Here is a 15,048-nt window from a genome sequence, read left to right on the forward strand (position 1 = left end):
CTTGCAGCTCTTTTTTGGCGCTCAATGTTGCCATGCATCAATCAAAAGCTCCGAGAACGGTTTCATCAAGCACTTCCTGTAGCCTTTACGATGTAAAAAAAATAGCAGACATGTTTCCCATTGCAAATCCAGCAGTGGTTGGAAAGGGAGATCTACCTCGTTTGAGACAAGCTAGTCTTATTTACAGCACAGTTTCTCGAACAAAATGCTTTATCGATGTAGGAAATTCTCACATAGACTGCACTAACCTCTGATAGAAGATAGAAATTTGTTGATGGACATTCCTGTTTCAAAATTTCGCATGTTTGATGCTGATTGATGTGACCAGAACATTTCAACAAATTCGAAACCAAAGAAGTTTACTTATGTTGAAACACATCTACCCAAATGTTACAATTTTTAAAATATGTCTTGCCTGTAAGACTCAACTTTAATCAATTAAAGATTGAAGGCAATTTTCTAGCCTCATTTTCAACCGAAAACCTTCAACGACCTTAGTGTGGCTTTCGCTATGACACTGGCAACTTAGAACAGCAGTCTCCCGTGAAAGCCTCGTATTTTCTCCGTGTAAACTTAACTTGACCCGCAGCCCCCGAACCAAAAGCAAATTCGAAAGGAAACAAGCAAACTTTACATCACTTCACCACCATCACATCCGAGCAAACAGCTAATAACGATCTCTTTGACATTGGGCACGGCGCTTGGTAGTAGGGAACCAGCCGAGACACATCCCGTCGGTTCGCTCGCTTCGGACGAAGAAATTAATTAGTTTTATCTTTCTTGCCATCGAAATGTCTGCCATTTATTTGATCTCCCAAATTCTCCTGCCCTTTTTCCCCCATGATGACAGACGCACGATCGTGGGATCCAAGGCCTTCCTAGGAATGCCAGACCGATTCAACGGTCTCGCCAGCGGGGCCGATCGATTCGAAAAGCTCCATCACCAACCCTGCGGCTCATGGATGGCCTGCTGTGACATCCGTTTCATCCATCTGGGAAAGGATGGAATGCCTCATTCCGCCTCCCGGTGTTCAAACAGTGACGCGAGCCAATTCAAAGAGTCCGAAAATCGGTAAGCTATATTTCAGTGGCAACGGGGTCAACGAAAGGGGCAGCAGGTTATCATCTGCTGAGGAGCAAACTTTTTGTGCTGCCCGACCGATGCCTCAAAACGAAATCCTTGGTTGAAGATGACTACGCTTCTTCGTTCTGTAAACTGTGGTGAAGATTTCAACCGAACCATGGCGTACTCACGCAGCCAATCACATACGGACCATTGTGTCAATCTTGAAACGTAGGTCGATGTGACGAGGCAAACCGGCATGTCCTGCCTCAGTGTTATCGCTCGACGAGAAGCGACACAGAATGGAACGTGCTCGGGGAAAAGGTGGGAACGAAAAGCAGGTCAATACCCGAAACCGTGCCTGTCCGTAACGTCCATCTTGAAACCTTTATCCTCACATCGCTCGTGAAAAGGCATGGAAGTAAGTGGGATTCTTAGTGATAATTAAATTGAGCTTCACCAGGATCTCATTCACCGGGAGCTTGGAGTGCTAGCCGGGAGGGAAGAAATCGGTTTCCAGCTAAGCCCGGCTAGTATCATTCATCGCAGTTGTTGCTATTTCGGCCAATGTGTACGGTTCTTAAAGAGGAGCGTATTCTTTGCTATTGTTGGAATCTGTTCCTGCACAAGAGTATCCTTAACAGGACGAAAGATATGTCACATAAAGTTCGAAATTCTAAAGGCTTTTGTACGCTGCTACAGCGACATTCCCACGATTGTGCCGTGCCAAATTCTTTCCGATCCCGGTGATAGGGGGATGGAGAGGAATAAAGAGATTCAATTTTCCCTTGGCACTGCATTGCACCATTCAAGTGCACCATTCGTGTCCTGAACGGTTTGTAAGCACTGTTTAAACAAATTGAATTATGACTCGGTATCTCTTTAATTGGATTTGTACACCTTGCAATACACCGTGGGGTCGATTATCGTCGGCAACCTGCTACCATCGATAGCATTTTAACCACTTCTGCTTCTGCTGCTACTGCGTCCACTGCGTTACGGTGAATTTACCTATCGGGCGAGTGCAACAGAATAAAATACATGTACGGTAGCGCATCGATTGAAAGATAAGGCGATTGAACGGCTCACCGAATGGCCATGCAACGGCAAACCCTTACTACCAGCGCTCACTCGGTGGCCTACACGCTCTCCCAGAGCTTCGGTGTGTGTGTGTGGGCGATAGTAAAACTAATTATATCTGAAGGATTGAGGGTAGGTAATAAGATTAATTTGTTTGAAATAAGGGATTAATGATTTAATTACGTGCCGGAAAGCCCACAGCCCGGTCAGCCAGCCTGGTAGTCCAACTCTCGGCGGTCGCATTAAAGACTCTTTCCGGCTCATGCCGCTCCCGTCGCTGTCGCAGAGGTGGCGGCTTTGGGTGGGCGACTCATCAACGTTTCCCCCAAGACACTGGGACGCTGGCAACATCCACCAGTGAGTGTGTCACCGGGCAATCTCGTCAGCGACTTCCCATTTTGTCGCCACCCAAGTGCGGGCACACGGTACAGCCATTCGCTCCACTGGTTCGCCATCAGACGGAACGACACTTCTGTGGCTTTCGCTTCCGTGTTCGGTGCGGTCAGCTCGACCTAATGAAGGTGCTTGATTTCCCAGCGAGAGCATCATATTTTCCGGGAGATTGTGCCGGCGGCCTTTTGCACCGCTCGTAGCTAATTGAGCGCACCGCCCGTCCACGGTAGGATGCTTTTAGCCCCCCCTCACCGACCGCTGACCCCGACCGCTACCGATCGGGATGGCCGGGTTGCGGGTTTTATCTAGCACACGAAAGCTCCGGGCTAGAAAACTAAACCGTGCTATCGGTGCGCTGAGTGTGCGATGAGAAATGGAGGAAATGCAATAATACTTACGTTTTTGTACCAGGAAAAGGAAGTGACCGGTGGTCTCGCATCCGCTCGGCATTTTAGCGTAACATTTTCACCCTCGGCGCGCGTTATCACCCGGCTCGGGTCCTCGTTGGACAGATGCACCGATACGACCGGCTCGTCTGCAGAAGCGTGCGTTTGTGGGTGTGGAATAAAAGGAAGGAGAGCAAAAAGAAGAAAAAAAGAAAAGAGTTTCCATATAGCAACAATGCAGTTGAAAAGTTAATTTTAATTCGTACAATGGGGTTTTCAGCCGCGAACGCGCACACTGTGGTGGCCGTGCAGAACGTTAGCTCGTTGGGTTTGTGAATGAAGGCTGGCCGAGCAGCCGGGGTTTTAGCTGCGCGAAATCGGTTTTCCACTGTGCCGGCTCAGACGCACTCAGGACCATTAAGGAAACTATAAAATTGAATTTATCGTTCCATTGCACACGCCCCGCATTCGTGAGATGATTCAAGGACGCATGTATGTGTGTGTGTTAGTGTTTGATTGCGTACGACGTGTGAACTTTTGGAACGGAAAAGTAGAGCTTTTCAACTTCAATTAAATGCCATTACCACTGTTGGACAATGGTGGGCGGCAACATGCGCGAGAGGACGTTTTTTGGAGTCTGTTTGAGTGTGTGTATGTGTGAACGTGGAAATAATTTTAGTTTGATAGCCTTTGCCCTGTTCGGTGACACGATTGATGGGTCGATATTACACACTCCGTCTGCGGGAAGTACATGCTAACGGCGTGGTTTAAAACAGCAGGGTAAAAATATGAGTTTATAGCAAACGGGTGGACTAATTGCAGATATCCTGACTGCTACAAAACCAAAGGTGGATCAGTTTTTCTTGTAACAAGGACTGAGTATCTGGTAAAGTATAAACAGTCTTCTAAAGTCCAGCATGACTGGATAAATAACTATGCGAAAAGGACCTTAAAACATTATTTGCCTAAAACTCAATGAACTGTGTTTTTTGAGCAACCGAATTAAAGCGAAAATTGATAAGTTGAATGAACATAAAATTAAGCCTAAAAATAATTAAAATAAATTAAATTAAATACGACGAACGATGAAGCTAATTTATTGGCCGGAACAACAGCGTCGCTAGAATTGTGTAGCAATAACAGCTTCCCTCTTGTAATAAAAGCCATCACACATGCTCAAACACACACACACACACACACACACACACACACACACACACACACACACACACACACACACAGACACATTTGGTCATACATGCTTGTGGCAAACACATCAATCTTGCCTTCCTGTTCCAGATGATCCCGCTTTATGTCTGATAAAACGGCACACACAAAATCCACACTCCAACCAATGGCCACGATGGACCACGTATTAGCCGGTAAGCACCGTTGCCCAAATTCCCGTCCCAGCGTTCCCCGGCAAGGGGGAGGGGGGGGGGGTTAGAGGAAAACCGCTTACACAAAAACGGCCAGCACGTTCCGGTCCGGAAGCGAGGGGAAGCGCTTCCGGACAAGCGGTAGCGAAAATAATTAACTATTTCAAGCGGTGCTAAGCATTTTATGGACGAATACGTATGCGCCGAAAATAGAAAACAGCGTCGCGTAAAATATTGATATGCCGGTCCATCACTTGACGCGTGCGACCACCGAAAGGGAACACCGCAGGGAGTTGCGTGGACGCTCGCGGGGCTAAATGATGATGGTTATCTCCAGCGGGGATTCGGTGTCCTGCGCGGCGAAGCCAACGGGCGAAAGTCCCCCAAGCAGAGAGGCGGGTTAAAGCACAGCTGGAGATCGTGTTATTGCCGATAATGATGATAAGCATGCCGTGTGGGACAGTGTGTGCGTGTGTGTGTGAGTGTGGGACGATGGGCTTGGGAGCCGCAGTCCATTTCAGAACACGTAATGGAATTCGGCTAAAATAATGGTAGTCAGCTGTGGACAGCCAGCATGTCCAGCTTTTGAGTGGCGCCAGGAGAGGCAAAATAAACTGCATCCAAATGTAATTGGACAACACACACACACACCAACACACTGCAGTGCAGAACTGATAATTTGAGAATACAGTAAGAGCGCCGGAGAGGATGCCGCCTGTACCGCGGGGAGGAAATAAATTTCATTAATTCCAGTTTAGGCTTAAATGCTTTTAATTACGGAAAATTCAATAAAATCGAACAGTAATTATTTTATTCATGTCCCACGTGCAAAGGTAGGGAAGGCGGGAGTGGCAAAACGGGTTGAAGTGAGTGTAGATTGGGTATTTGCACTAGCGCAGTGGAGGTGCGATGAAATGTTATGCACTTTCGCGTTCGATATTCATGACATGATTAAAGCTCATCAGACTCCATTCGCCGGGACAGCAAAAGGCAAATACAAACTCTCACACAAACTCATCCACATACACTAACACACAAACACACACACAGATGTCATTCCATAAATCAATGTGCAACCGCAAGAAGGTCGAAGCACAAAAACCATTAGCTTTTGCAGTGTGTGTGTGTGTGCGGCAATCGTCAGCAGTGCGCCAACATTAGGCGGACTTTCGGGAGGGCACCGATGCGCTATCATCCTGCTGCTTGCTCTATTCACTTTTCCGGACGCTGCGTGTCGAAAGAGGAGGCCCGTTTCTTCGGTTTGCTGAGGGTTTGCAATAATGGCCGGTCGTAAGTTACCTCCAACCGCCGGCAGGTTTCCCCCGTACTAGTTTTCGGAACATTTCCGGCCAGGATCGTCATCTACGAGACGTGAGGAGAAAGAGAGCGAGTTCCGTTCCGCTTGATGTGCCCCCGTTTGCCCAGGAGCTCGGTGAGTGATAAATTGTGTCGTGTACTATTTTTCATCCGCACTCTCGGCCGCTACCGCATGTGCACACAGTGCCGCATGTGCAGCACATGTACTGCCAGCATCCGGTCGAGATCCTGGCCGAGAGAGAGAGCGAGAGAGGCCTTATGCCTTACGCTTTGAATGATTAGTTGGCACCGGGCACGGGCAGAACCGCCGAGAAGTCGGGTCCCATTTTTGGGGGGAACCAACGCGGAAACTTCTTCTTCCCCGCTGCAGTGATAACGAGCTGGTAGAACGCACCATTTCATCTTCCATACTACATCGCATAAATAACCGAGGCCATGGCGAAAGGCACGTCGCGCGATATTTACGGAAGTCGTTAAAGATTTCATCACCTCGCGTGTTAAAGCGCTCGCACGTCCACTCGGCATTTGCCGTAATTTATACCTAACGTACGGGGGCAGCGGCGCTGTCGCTGTACTTACATGCAACACTTATGATGCGCTTGTCCTCGATCGAACCGCCGGAAAACCACGGATTCGACGCCCGGCAGGTCAGCTCAGCGCCATCGTTCTCCGCCGTCACCCGCAGGGTCAGTATGCTGGAGGTTAAGTTCGCGTCCTGCAAAGTGAAACCTGTTAGTTAGTGTGTCGGCGGCCATTGCGCTGGAGAGGTCGAACCAGGTCGAGACTTACATTGCTGTCGGTATGCACGGTAATGTCGGCACTGCGCAGCGGCTCACCGTCGAGCAGCCAGACGATCTTCGCCGCCGGGAACGATCCCCACGCTTCGCATCTAATTGGAACCGGACGGCCCGCCGTCAGCAGCTCGTTCGGGGAAATGATTTTCACCCGCAGTGGTTTCACTGTTCCAGAGAGTAGAGTGGAAGGGGGAGAAGGAATAAGTACGGAACGGTCGGTCGCGGTATGTCTATCGATTCGCCCAGTGGCAGTGGTGGGGGACATCGTTTACTTACGGTGTACTTGAATGGCAACTTCCTTCGAGACGGCCGGCACTAGCTTCGAACCGGCCGCGCGGCACTGCAGCTTCGAGCCGAAAAAGTCCCTCGTGACGGTGCTGATGAATAGTTGATTAACCATGGCGGACGTTCCTTCCACGGCGGATGGATGGCTGGTGCTGGAAATTTCTACCCCATCGCGCCACCACGTCACCCTCGGCGGCGGCCGGCCTAGAACGGGCGGGAGGATGTGCAGAAATAAGCGGCATTATTTATTTAAATTGTTTGATTCCAACCATTTCAGCGCGATGTCAACCAGCGAAGACGTTTGCCGTGCGGAGCAGAACGCTCATCGAAATTAGGCAAAGCACGGAAAAGCTTATGTTTTATTTATTGTTCGGGGCACGAGGCGGCAGAGCTTTACAGGGCTGTGCGAATGATTTAAAATCACTCCAAGTGGGATATTCCTGTTTTGTTTAAAGCTACCTTTTTGGCTAATGCTCACTTTTAAACCTCTTACTATCAGAGGATTATGTTGCTTTTTTCCATAATCACAAGCTCACAATCACACTCGTTCAAACTTGTTTGTAAGCTTTAAAGCTTGCAGCGAACGCTTCACGCTCACCCGTTACATTTATTTGATTTAGTTTTTCGTTGGTTCTTTCTTTCCCGTTCTGCAACGCACACAAACTCTCCACGGACTGGAAAATCGTCCTGCCGCCCCATGAACAGACATTTCGTGCCACTTTTCGACCATGAATATAAAGTGTTTTTTCGCACATACATCCGCCGAATGTTGCGTTCTCTCGCTCGCATACGTGGCTTCTCTACGGCTAACGGGAACGTAGTGCCCGGAACAACGGAACATTTGCGCTGCTTACCCCTGTTTCCATTCCATCAAAACACAGCACTTGGCTTCGCTTCACACTTGTACACTTCACATGTACATCTAAATAAATAATAAGCCTATTTACGGCATGGAAGCGCGGGTGAGGAGATAGTAAGGACGGGTAATAAAAACCTCCGCCAATGATGAGAAAAACTTAGGGAAATAAGTTCGTGCATCCAGTTTATCAACTTCCTAGCAGCCGATCCGAGCAGCGCGCCCTTGGAACGCGTGAAAGACCGCCGCGTGGTGTGCCATGCTGGGAACAAGAGACCCTTGCGTTTGGATGGAATCTGTAAGCCAACGAACAGAATTTAGTGGTTCACGTTGTGTTGTGGACGGAGTGATGAGGACGACGGCGACATCGACAGGCTCTGCGACATCAGTAGGCCGCTTATGCCCATAACCCTACTCGTTCGTGGCGATCACGGCTGCTTTTATGTCGCATCCTTTCCTCGCAAGCAGTGGAAAGCTGACAACCATTTTAGAGTAACATCCTTTGCGCTGCAATCATTTATTTTCCTTGTGGCCCACGAGACAAGGCCGAAGAAGTTAGGGCGGCCTAGAGCTGGCATGACACAGCGAGACAAAAAAAAGCAAGTACGTACGAGCACCGAAAGTGAATGGTCTATCAAATGTTTGAGCTAAATGGAAAACTGGAAAGTGGTTACGTGAATGAACAACTTTTCATGGAGCGCTCTTGTGTTGTGGGGCGTATTTCTGACGATGTGCTGGCAAATGTTCAAGGGCAATGCGTTTCATTGGAAACATTTTGAAGTGGGGTTTCCAACAGCTCAGGGTGTAGCTTTTGGCTGAATGGTACAATGAGTTTGGTAATGCATAAAATTACAATGATTTTGTGGTTGTTGAAAATACAAGTAGCTGTTCCTAATTTACACAGTTTAAAATCACACGCTTTAAATACAGCTCAAAGCCAAACTATTTTTTGTTGAGCGGCTGCAAAAGCGAGCTTAGATTATAATCAATTTTAAACTCAACATTTTCATTTTCTCTTCTACACGACTGTTGTAACTCATTCTCGGTCCACTAAGGTTCATATATAAGCAAATCTTTTCTATACAACCGAACATGTAAGCTGAAGGCACGATTCAATTCAAGGCAATCCGTGAGTCAATTTTGCAATCAGCTCCCGATACACTACCTTTCAATACGGATTGCATTATGATAACAAACAGTAAAGTGCTCCAATCCGTCCTAAAAATGGAACCGTATGAATTGAATAATCAAACGCTGACTATCTTATCTTGCCTCATTCTCCTCCCTCCCGAGGTTACTTTTGCTGATCGATTGACATCAGATCTTCTGCGCCCGTGCACAAACAGACCACGGTAAAGAAAAGCCCACCCACTTCCCGCCTAAAAGGGAACGTGCTGTACCGTGCCCGTGTCGTAAAACGGAAGGATTTGCCGCGCCAACCTATGCCCTAAATTCGAATGCAAACAATTTACATTCGAAACCGTAGACCGAGGCGCCCTTGGCGTGTCTGTACCGACACGAGTGCCCTTGTAGGGTTATGTTTACGGTGACTTTTTACGAGCTTGCAGGCATTACCGGTTCCACTGCTCGCTGTTATCAACATCATCACCATCATCGAGCTAGATAGGTGTCCCCGAGCAACCGCCTGAACTTCGCCCTTGTCGAGAAAATTTATTTATTTTTATTTTATTTTGCCTTTCCCGTTTTTCCATCACGGAGGGGTAGGCAGTTTGGCAAGCGGGAGCAGGGATTGTCGGTTATTGGTGAAGCAATTTTCAGCTGGCAAGTTTCGGTGGAACGACAGTGTTAGTAAGGTTGACGTAAAACGCGAACATACACAAAAAAAAAACAGCTCTGTAAAGGTAAGGCAAACAGAGGATTGCAGAGGCAACAGTATTGGGAGCAATCGACGAAGTCAGCTATCGTCTGGCGTGTCGAAATGTTGGTGCTGCTATGCCTGCACGGGCTGAAGGATTTCTTTCCTGTCCCAGAACGTCCACTTCTATCTTCAGATAGTCTGACAGACGCAGCAAAAGTACCATAAGCTGCCACTGTACGTTCGGCATGCGATCGAGTGGAGCTCGGATTTCGTGATGTGTACACAGGACATCTGACTCCGTTCAGCCCCAGGGCTTGTTGTTGTTGAAACGGATTGCAGTGGTATCAAGCAGCAGCACAGGATACGCCCTATCGACACATTGAGCTCGTTGCAGTTAAATGCAATCTTTTCCCGTCCCTGGTGAATCCGCTCGAAAGCATAAAAACAAGCCGCCCGAAAATGCTACAAGCTTTAGCTGCACACGTAAAATAAGCAGCAGTTGGGGGCAGTTGGAAAACATGCATTTACAGCGCACTGGAAACGATGAAACGGATTTGCGCATGCTATTCATTTCACGATGTGTTTCACAGTCACGGAGCCGGCATGTGCTTGGATTGACTTCTACGACATTTCTTAGAATGATCGAATATTGACATATGCTCAGATTATTCTGCCAGAATCAAACGTTAGCATCTGGAGAAAACGGATTTTACTTCCATGAGATGCTCGAAATACATGCTGTTGAGTTAGTGTACTTCATTTTTTGGGGAAGATTAAAAACATGCCCTGTACAGCAGCTCGTTCAACAGAATTTTGTTAGCTGGTAGATAAAACACGGAATTTCCCCGATTACTCACCTCCGGAGACCTGACAGGACAGGAAAAGCTCGTGTCCCTCACGAAAGGGTCCAGCGACGGTTGAGATTTCCTTGCCCTGTGCGTCAAATATTCTCGGTTCTTCTGGTGGTACTGTAAGCATAAGAAACAGATCAACCGACGAAGATACCCATTTGTAGGATTAATTCTTCCATCTTTTTATTGATGATCTATGGTGCGAATGTTTTGCTTTTTATGAATACATTTTCCCTGCCCTGTAGAAATCCCAACAGAAAACTCAACAGGAAACCACCTGCCGAATCACTTACCAGCCAGCGTCAAATTGACTCGGTAGTTGCGCGTGGGCGAGTTGAAGTAGTCCACCCGGCACCGGTAGACGCCACCGTCGGACGTTTTGATGTTGCGTATCTGCAACCGGGCCTCCTTCGGTGTCGCCCCGACCGAAAAGAACAACCGCTGGCCGAGGTCGTTCGCGATGGTGGAATGCTGGGCGGCCGATATCGGTACGCCGCTGCGCGAATCCAAGCTGTAGAGCGGAATTCCGGTGGAATCTTTAAACCACAGCACCAGCTTGACGCCGTCCTGTGACGACGGTGCCGTAATGTCGCACGGTAGCTCCGCATCGTGATCGATCGCCGCCCATACAATGCGCGCTGGAACTGTGTGTAGCGATGGGAAGGAGAGGGACAAATTGAGCGATAAGACAGGGTGTAAAAATAAAGTTGCGGCTAAGGAACTAGGGAAATATATTTAACCATGAAGCGTAACGTTATTAAACTAGCTATAGCATGCAGTGATTTATGAATCGAAGGTGAAACATTTAAGGGATAAACGATGAAGAAATCTACCGACAGGAGTTACATGAAACTTTATGCTAATGCATCTTGAATAAAAGATTTAACTGCTTCATTCGCTTATTTTCTACGTGCTACTATTTTTCACATAAACAGTACTATGATTGAACATAATCGTTTGCTATGTTTTCTCAGAAAGCAAAAGAATTTCATCGAATCTTCATAAGTCTTAGGGGACCTTAGGAGAGACTAGTCCTAATGAAAATCCTTCGCTCGTTTGAGTCGTTCATTTCTGGATGTCAAGTTAAGCAATGACGCTTGTATCTTCTCTATGGTCTGTCTATGGTGAGTTTCGACCATGGTCCTCAGCTCAGGATTAAGCCATCAGTGAAATAAAAATAGATCCATCTAGTCTTACTGACATGTTCTAAGACGGTTGACCTGGTTTCTCCCACTCTATGCAACATGATACAACATCATGTCGACATGTTATGAGATGCAGTAGCATCATTTCACAGAATTTTGAGAGAGGATTTTAATAATATTCCCTCCCTGTACCTAATTGAACTATCATGCTGGACGCAATGGTTATTTAATAAAAAAAATAATAATATTTTGCTGGAAAATGGGTTATTTTTCAACCTCCTTTACTAGAATCATACAAATGCTCTTCTCAAAAATTGTTCATCATTGCGTTTTGAGTCCCGCAACAGTAAAAGCTGTGCTCAGCAAAACCGATTGGTAAACTGGTTTGATTAAAACCAGTATGCAGTACTTAGCTTGATACGCGCATTCTGCAGCTGAAAGGCATAAAGCTCCAGTAGCGTATTACACAACTTTTGCCCCGTATTAAATTAAGGCATCCATCCACCTTTCCACCATCAGCTGTGATGTAGATTGCATTTAAACACTAATAAATATTATACGCAGAATTATCGAGGCCATCAAGCTCGGCAGCCACGCTGCAAGTAATCCCTGCAAGCGCTATCTCTTCTAGCGTTAATTATTAATCGTATGCCTGTCAGCCAGCTAGCTGCCCATCTAAATAGCACCACGTACACAACCACACATACCGTTTGTCTGCCGGGCTGTAATTGTTGTGCTGTAATCCGTAGCAAATGTGCATTAGCCTGGGAAGCTGAGTACGTAAGCCATCTTCTGGGGGGGAGGGACGGCTTGGGAAGACCATCGCCACCCACTGCCATCTCCAATGCAATTTTCTGCCGTCGTAGCTTACCGAGCCGAAAACCACTAAATAATGCAAATAATTGCAAACGTAGTTACGCCCCCATGTGTGATGGCTCGCTGTTGCGGGTGGCCGCTAAGGCTCCCTCACCGGATCAGGCTTTGTGGCCACACATTATCGTATCAAAACTAAACCAACGGTGTCTTCCTCCCTTGCCACACCTGTGTGCATATTTAGTGGTAGTTGTAGAGAGTAGTCTTGCTACTACAGAAGGTTTCCTTGCCAGCGAAAACAAGAAAACGCACTACATTCCGATTGGTGTGTCGATATGCCCACGCGTGCCCCTACTATCGCCGGGGAAAAAGCTTCCTTGCTGGTGTACCCAGGAAACTGTGGCGCTGCGGTATCCCAGTAAGTCCGGTTCATTAATTTTTAATCTCTCTTCTACACCTGCTATTTAGGGGAGTAGTGTGTTGAAGGTTTTTTTGCTTTCACTTTTGTTTCTGCTTTGCGCCAGACTATGTGTAACCGCCTATCGGGGCGACCACCGGACGAGAAAGTGCTTTGCTCATTATCCCGAAAGAGTCGTAAAAAATAAATCCTACCAAAACCATGGGGCTCCGAGCATCCATTGGTCGTACATTTCTCAGCCCACCATCTCTACCACCAGGGAGAGCTGCTTCGGCTTCGTGCCTACCTAGAGCTGACCGTACAGGTGTGTAAATTGCAACCAGCCACCCGTCAGCCGAGTGTAAAATTGGCGATGAACAAGGCAAAACATGGTTCATACGTCGCTTGCCATAAGTACATAAACACAAAAACGACGAAAAAAAAGGAAAACGAATCGCTGCAACATAAGCGTAAAATTGTTGTTTTTTGTTCGCGTGAATGCTTCACGTCAGGGTTTTTGCGAGTCTACTTCAACGAGTAAAAAACCCCAAACGGAAAGCCCAAGTGCAGTACACTAGGAAGCCTTAGGCGGTGCACGCTTGACTCGAGAGCCCCAAAGCATCAACGCCTGGACGACGACGCTCTGAACAGGGAGTTAAACTGATGAAAACCCGTCTCCAAAGTGCCATACACGAAATGAAAGTACACCAGACCCGTGGGTTGAGTAAATAGCGCACCAAATGGGCAAAAAATAGAATCCCGACACAGAAATACTAAGCACAAGTGGCGATGCTGGCACACGGAGAAAACAGGCATAAAATCACAGCAGTAACAACATATTGTGGGGACTTATTTTTGTTGAATGTTAAAAAAGGATTAGAAGATTATGTGGGGCAGCAACATACGAGCGTCACTCTTTCGGGGTTGGTTGAACGGAACAACGAGATCGTTTTTTTTTTTCACAACAGCAGAGCAGGGCATGGGATGCCTGGCGTACCTTGTACTGGTGCCTGGTTCCACATAACGAATCCCATACGGGGAATCCCATTTTCCACAGCGTCTGCATACACACGTGTACGCCTTGTTTTGTGTAAGACGATCAAAAAAGCTGTACGGATGTTTGTCTACTGGCTTAGGTGCGCAGCTGGTGTGGAAAACGGGTTTATCCCGTGCTTCCAGTGCACGAGCCGGAAACGGATGATCAACTTCACGGAAGGATCAGAGTATTCGGTTTGCTAAAAAACAGGATGTGACTGGTTTGCAGACTATACACGTGTGTGCACGCTAGAGCAAACTGTTAATTATGATGGAGGACACTTTGGAAATTGGTAGCTTGCTGTGTAAGAAGTGAAACTGAATGATGCATTTTCAAGATATTTGATGGCACTCAACTATGAATGACTTGTATATGTATGATAACGTTTGTAGATTAACATAAACATAGAACCGTTTGTAGCTTAACATAAACATAGAACCTACCAACTAATTGTTTGAGAGTAGAAGCGAAAAGAGTTGAATTATAAGTTATTTTTTGCATACAGACAAACATAACAAGAAATGAATGGTATTTGTATACTAAAGTTGTTTGCAGGTATGTTGGTAAAAATGTTCTCAATTCATAAACATTCATTACTAACTATCTATACTGTATCCATTCCAAGAAAAGAATGAATATAATAACTAAATCCAACAAATTTGATAAATGCAACGACAAGTAGGAAAGAGATTATGAACAGTAAATTAACGAGCATAGGGATATGCGGCATCATTCTACGGATTACTACTCAAATCGTACGTACTGGTGTCGACTGTGGCGGTTGTAGGTGTAAACTTTCCTGCAATTGAAAACGGTTACGTTTGAACGAATTGGCTCATAATAGAAGGATTAGCATGATTTGTGTTCACATATGGTGTAATGCTCGTGTGATGAATCGTATCGTTGGGTGTGAGTGAACGAATGTAAATGAAGAGATGTTTACGCGAAGTTCTTAAATTTATGATTAGATTGAAACGGAACGCTAGCTTCAAATGAAATTTGAACAAAACCTCACATTAAAGTGTGCATTATGTTTTAATTTCTGAGAACACGTTGCCCTCCCTTTGTACAGCATTTCCAGCTACGGGATCGAGAAATAAATAATTGTTTGCCAGGGGACAAGGAGGCCACCCAAACTTTCGGAATTTTCATTGCCGCAAAACAGAAAAGTTTTTGTGCGTGCCATCACTGGCCGTGACGATTCCTGCACTGTGCGCGATTTGCAAACAGACGACGTTGCTGGTTCGAAATCATAAATATCCCCAATTCGTGGAATCAGTATTTTGACGGAACGGTCGTACCAGGGCCCAGCGGGACACAAAGACCGGACAGCTGAAGAATTGCACACAGAAAACACATGTTTGTGCTGCGCCTTATTGGAATCCATTTTTTTGTTGGTAAATGTAAAGAACCCAGCACAAAAGTTTGGTTGCC

General features: G+C 46.6%; 1 protein-coding gene across 5 annotated transcripts in view; it reads right to left on the reverse strand.

Annotated features, from left to right (window-relative positions):
- Nucleotides 1-15,048, reverse strand: part of LOC120947721 (hemicentin-1) — a 117,834-nt gene that overhangs the window by 21,446 nt on the left and 81,340 nt on the right. For 4 of the 5 annotated variants that reach the window (XM_040363324.2, XM_040363322.2, XM_040363323.2 and 1 more), the window contains 7 exons: nt 14,378-14,413; nt 10,517-10,867; nt 10,230-10,340; nt 6,689-6,901; nt 6,408-6,577; nt 6,198-6,333; nt 2,935-3,071 (listed from right to left, as the gene is read on the reverse strand). In XM_040363324.2, coding sequence (XP_040219258.2) covers nt 2,935-3,071; nt 6,198-6,333; nt 6,408-6,577; nt 6,689-6,901; nt 10,230-10,340; nt 10,517-10,867; nt 14,378-14,413 — 1,154 coding nt within the window. The remainder of the gene's footprint in view (nt 1-2,934; nt 3,072-6,197; nt 6,334-6,407; nt 6,578-6,688; nt 6,902-10,229; nt 10,341-10,516; nt 10,868-14,377; nt 14,414-15,048) is intronic. The other variant, XM_040363325.2, reaches the window with a different exon arrangement.

Source organism: Anopheles coluzzii, chromosome 2 (genome assembly GCF_943734685.1).
Source record: "Anopheles coluzzii chromosome 2, AcolN3, whole genome shotgun sequence".
Lineage (NCBI taxonomy): Eukaryota > Metazoa > Arthropoda > Insecta > Diptera > Culicidae > Anopheles > Anopheles coluzzii.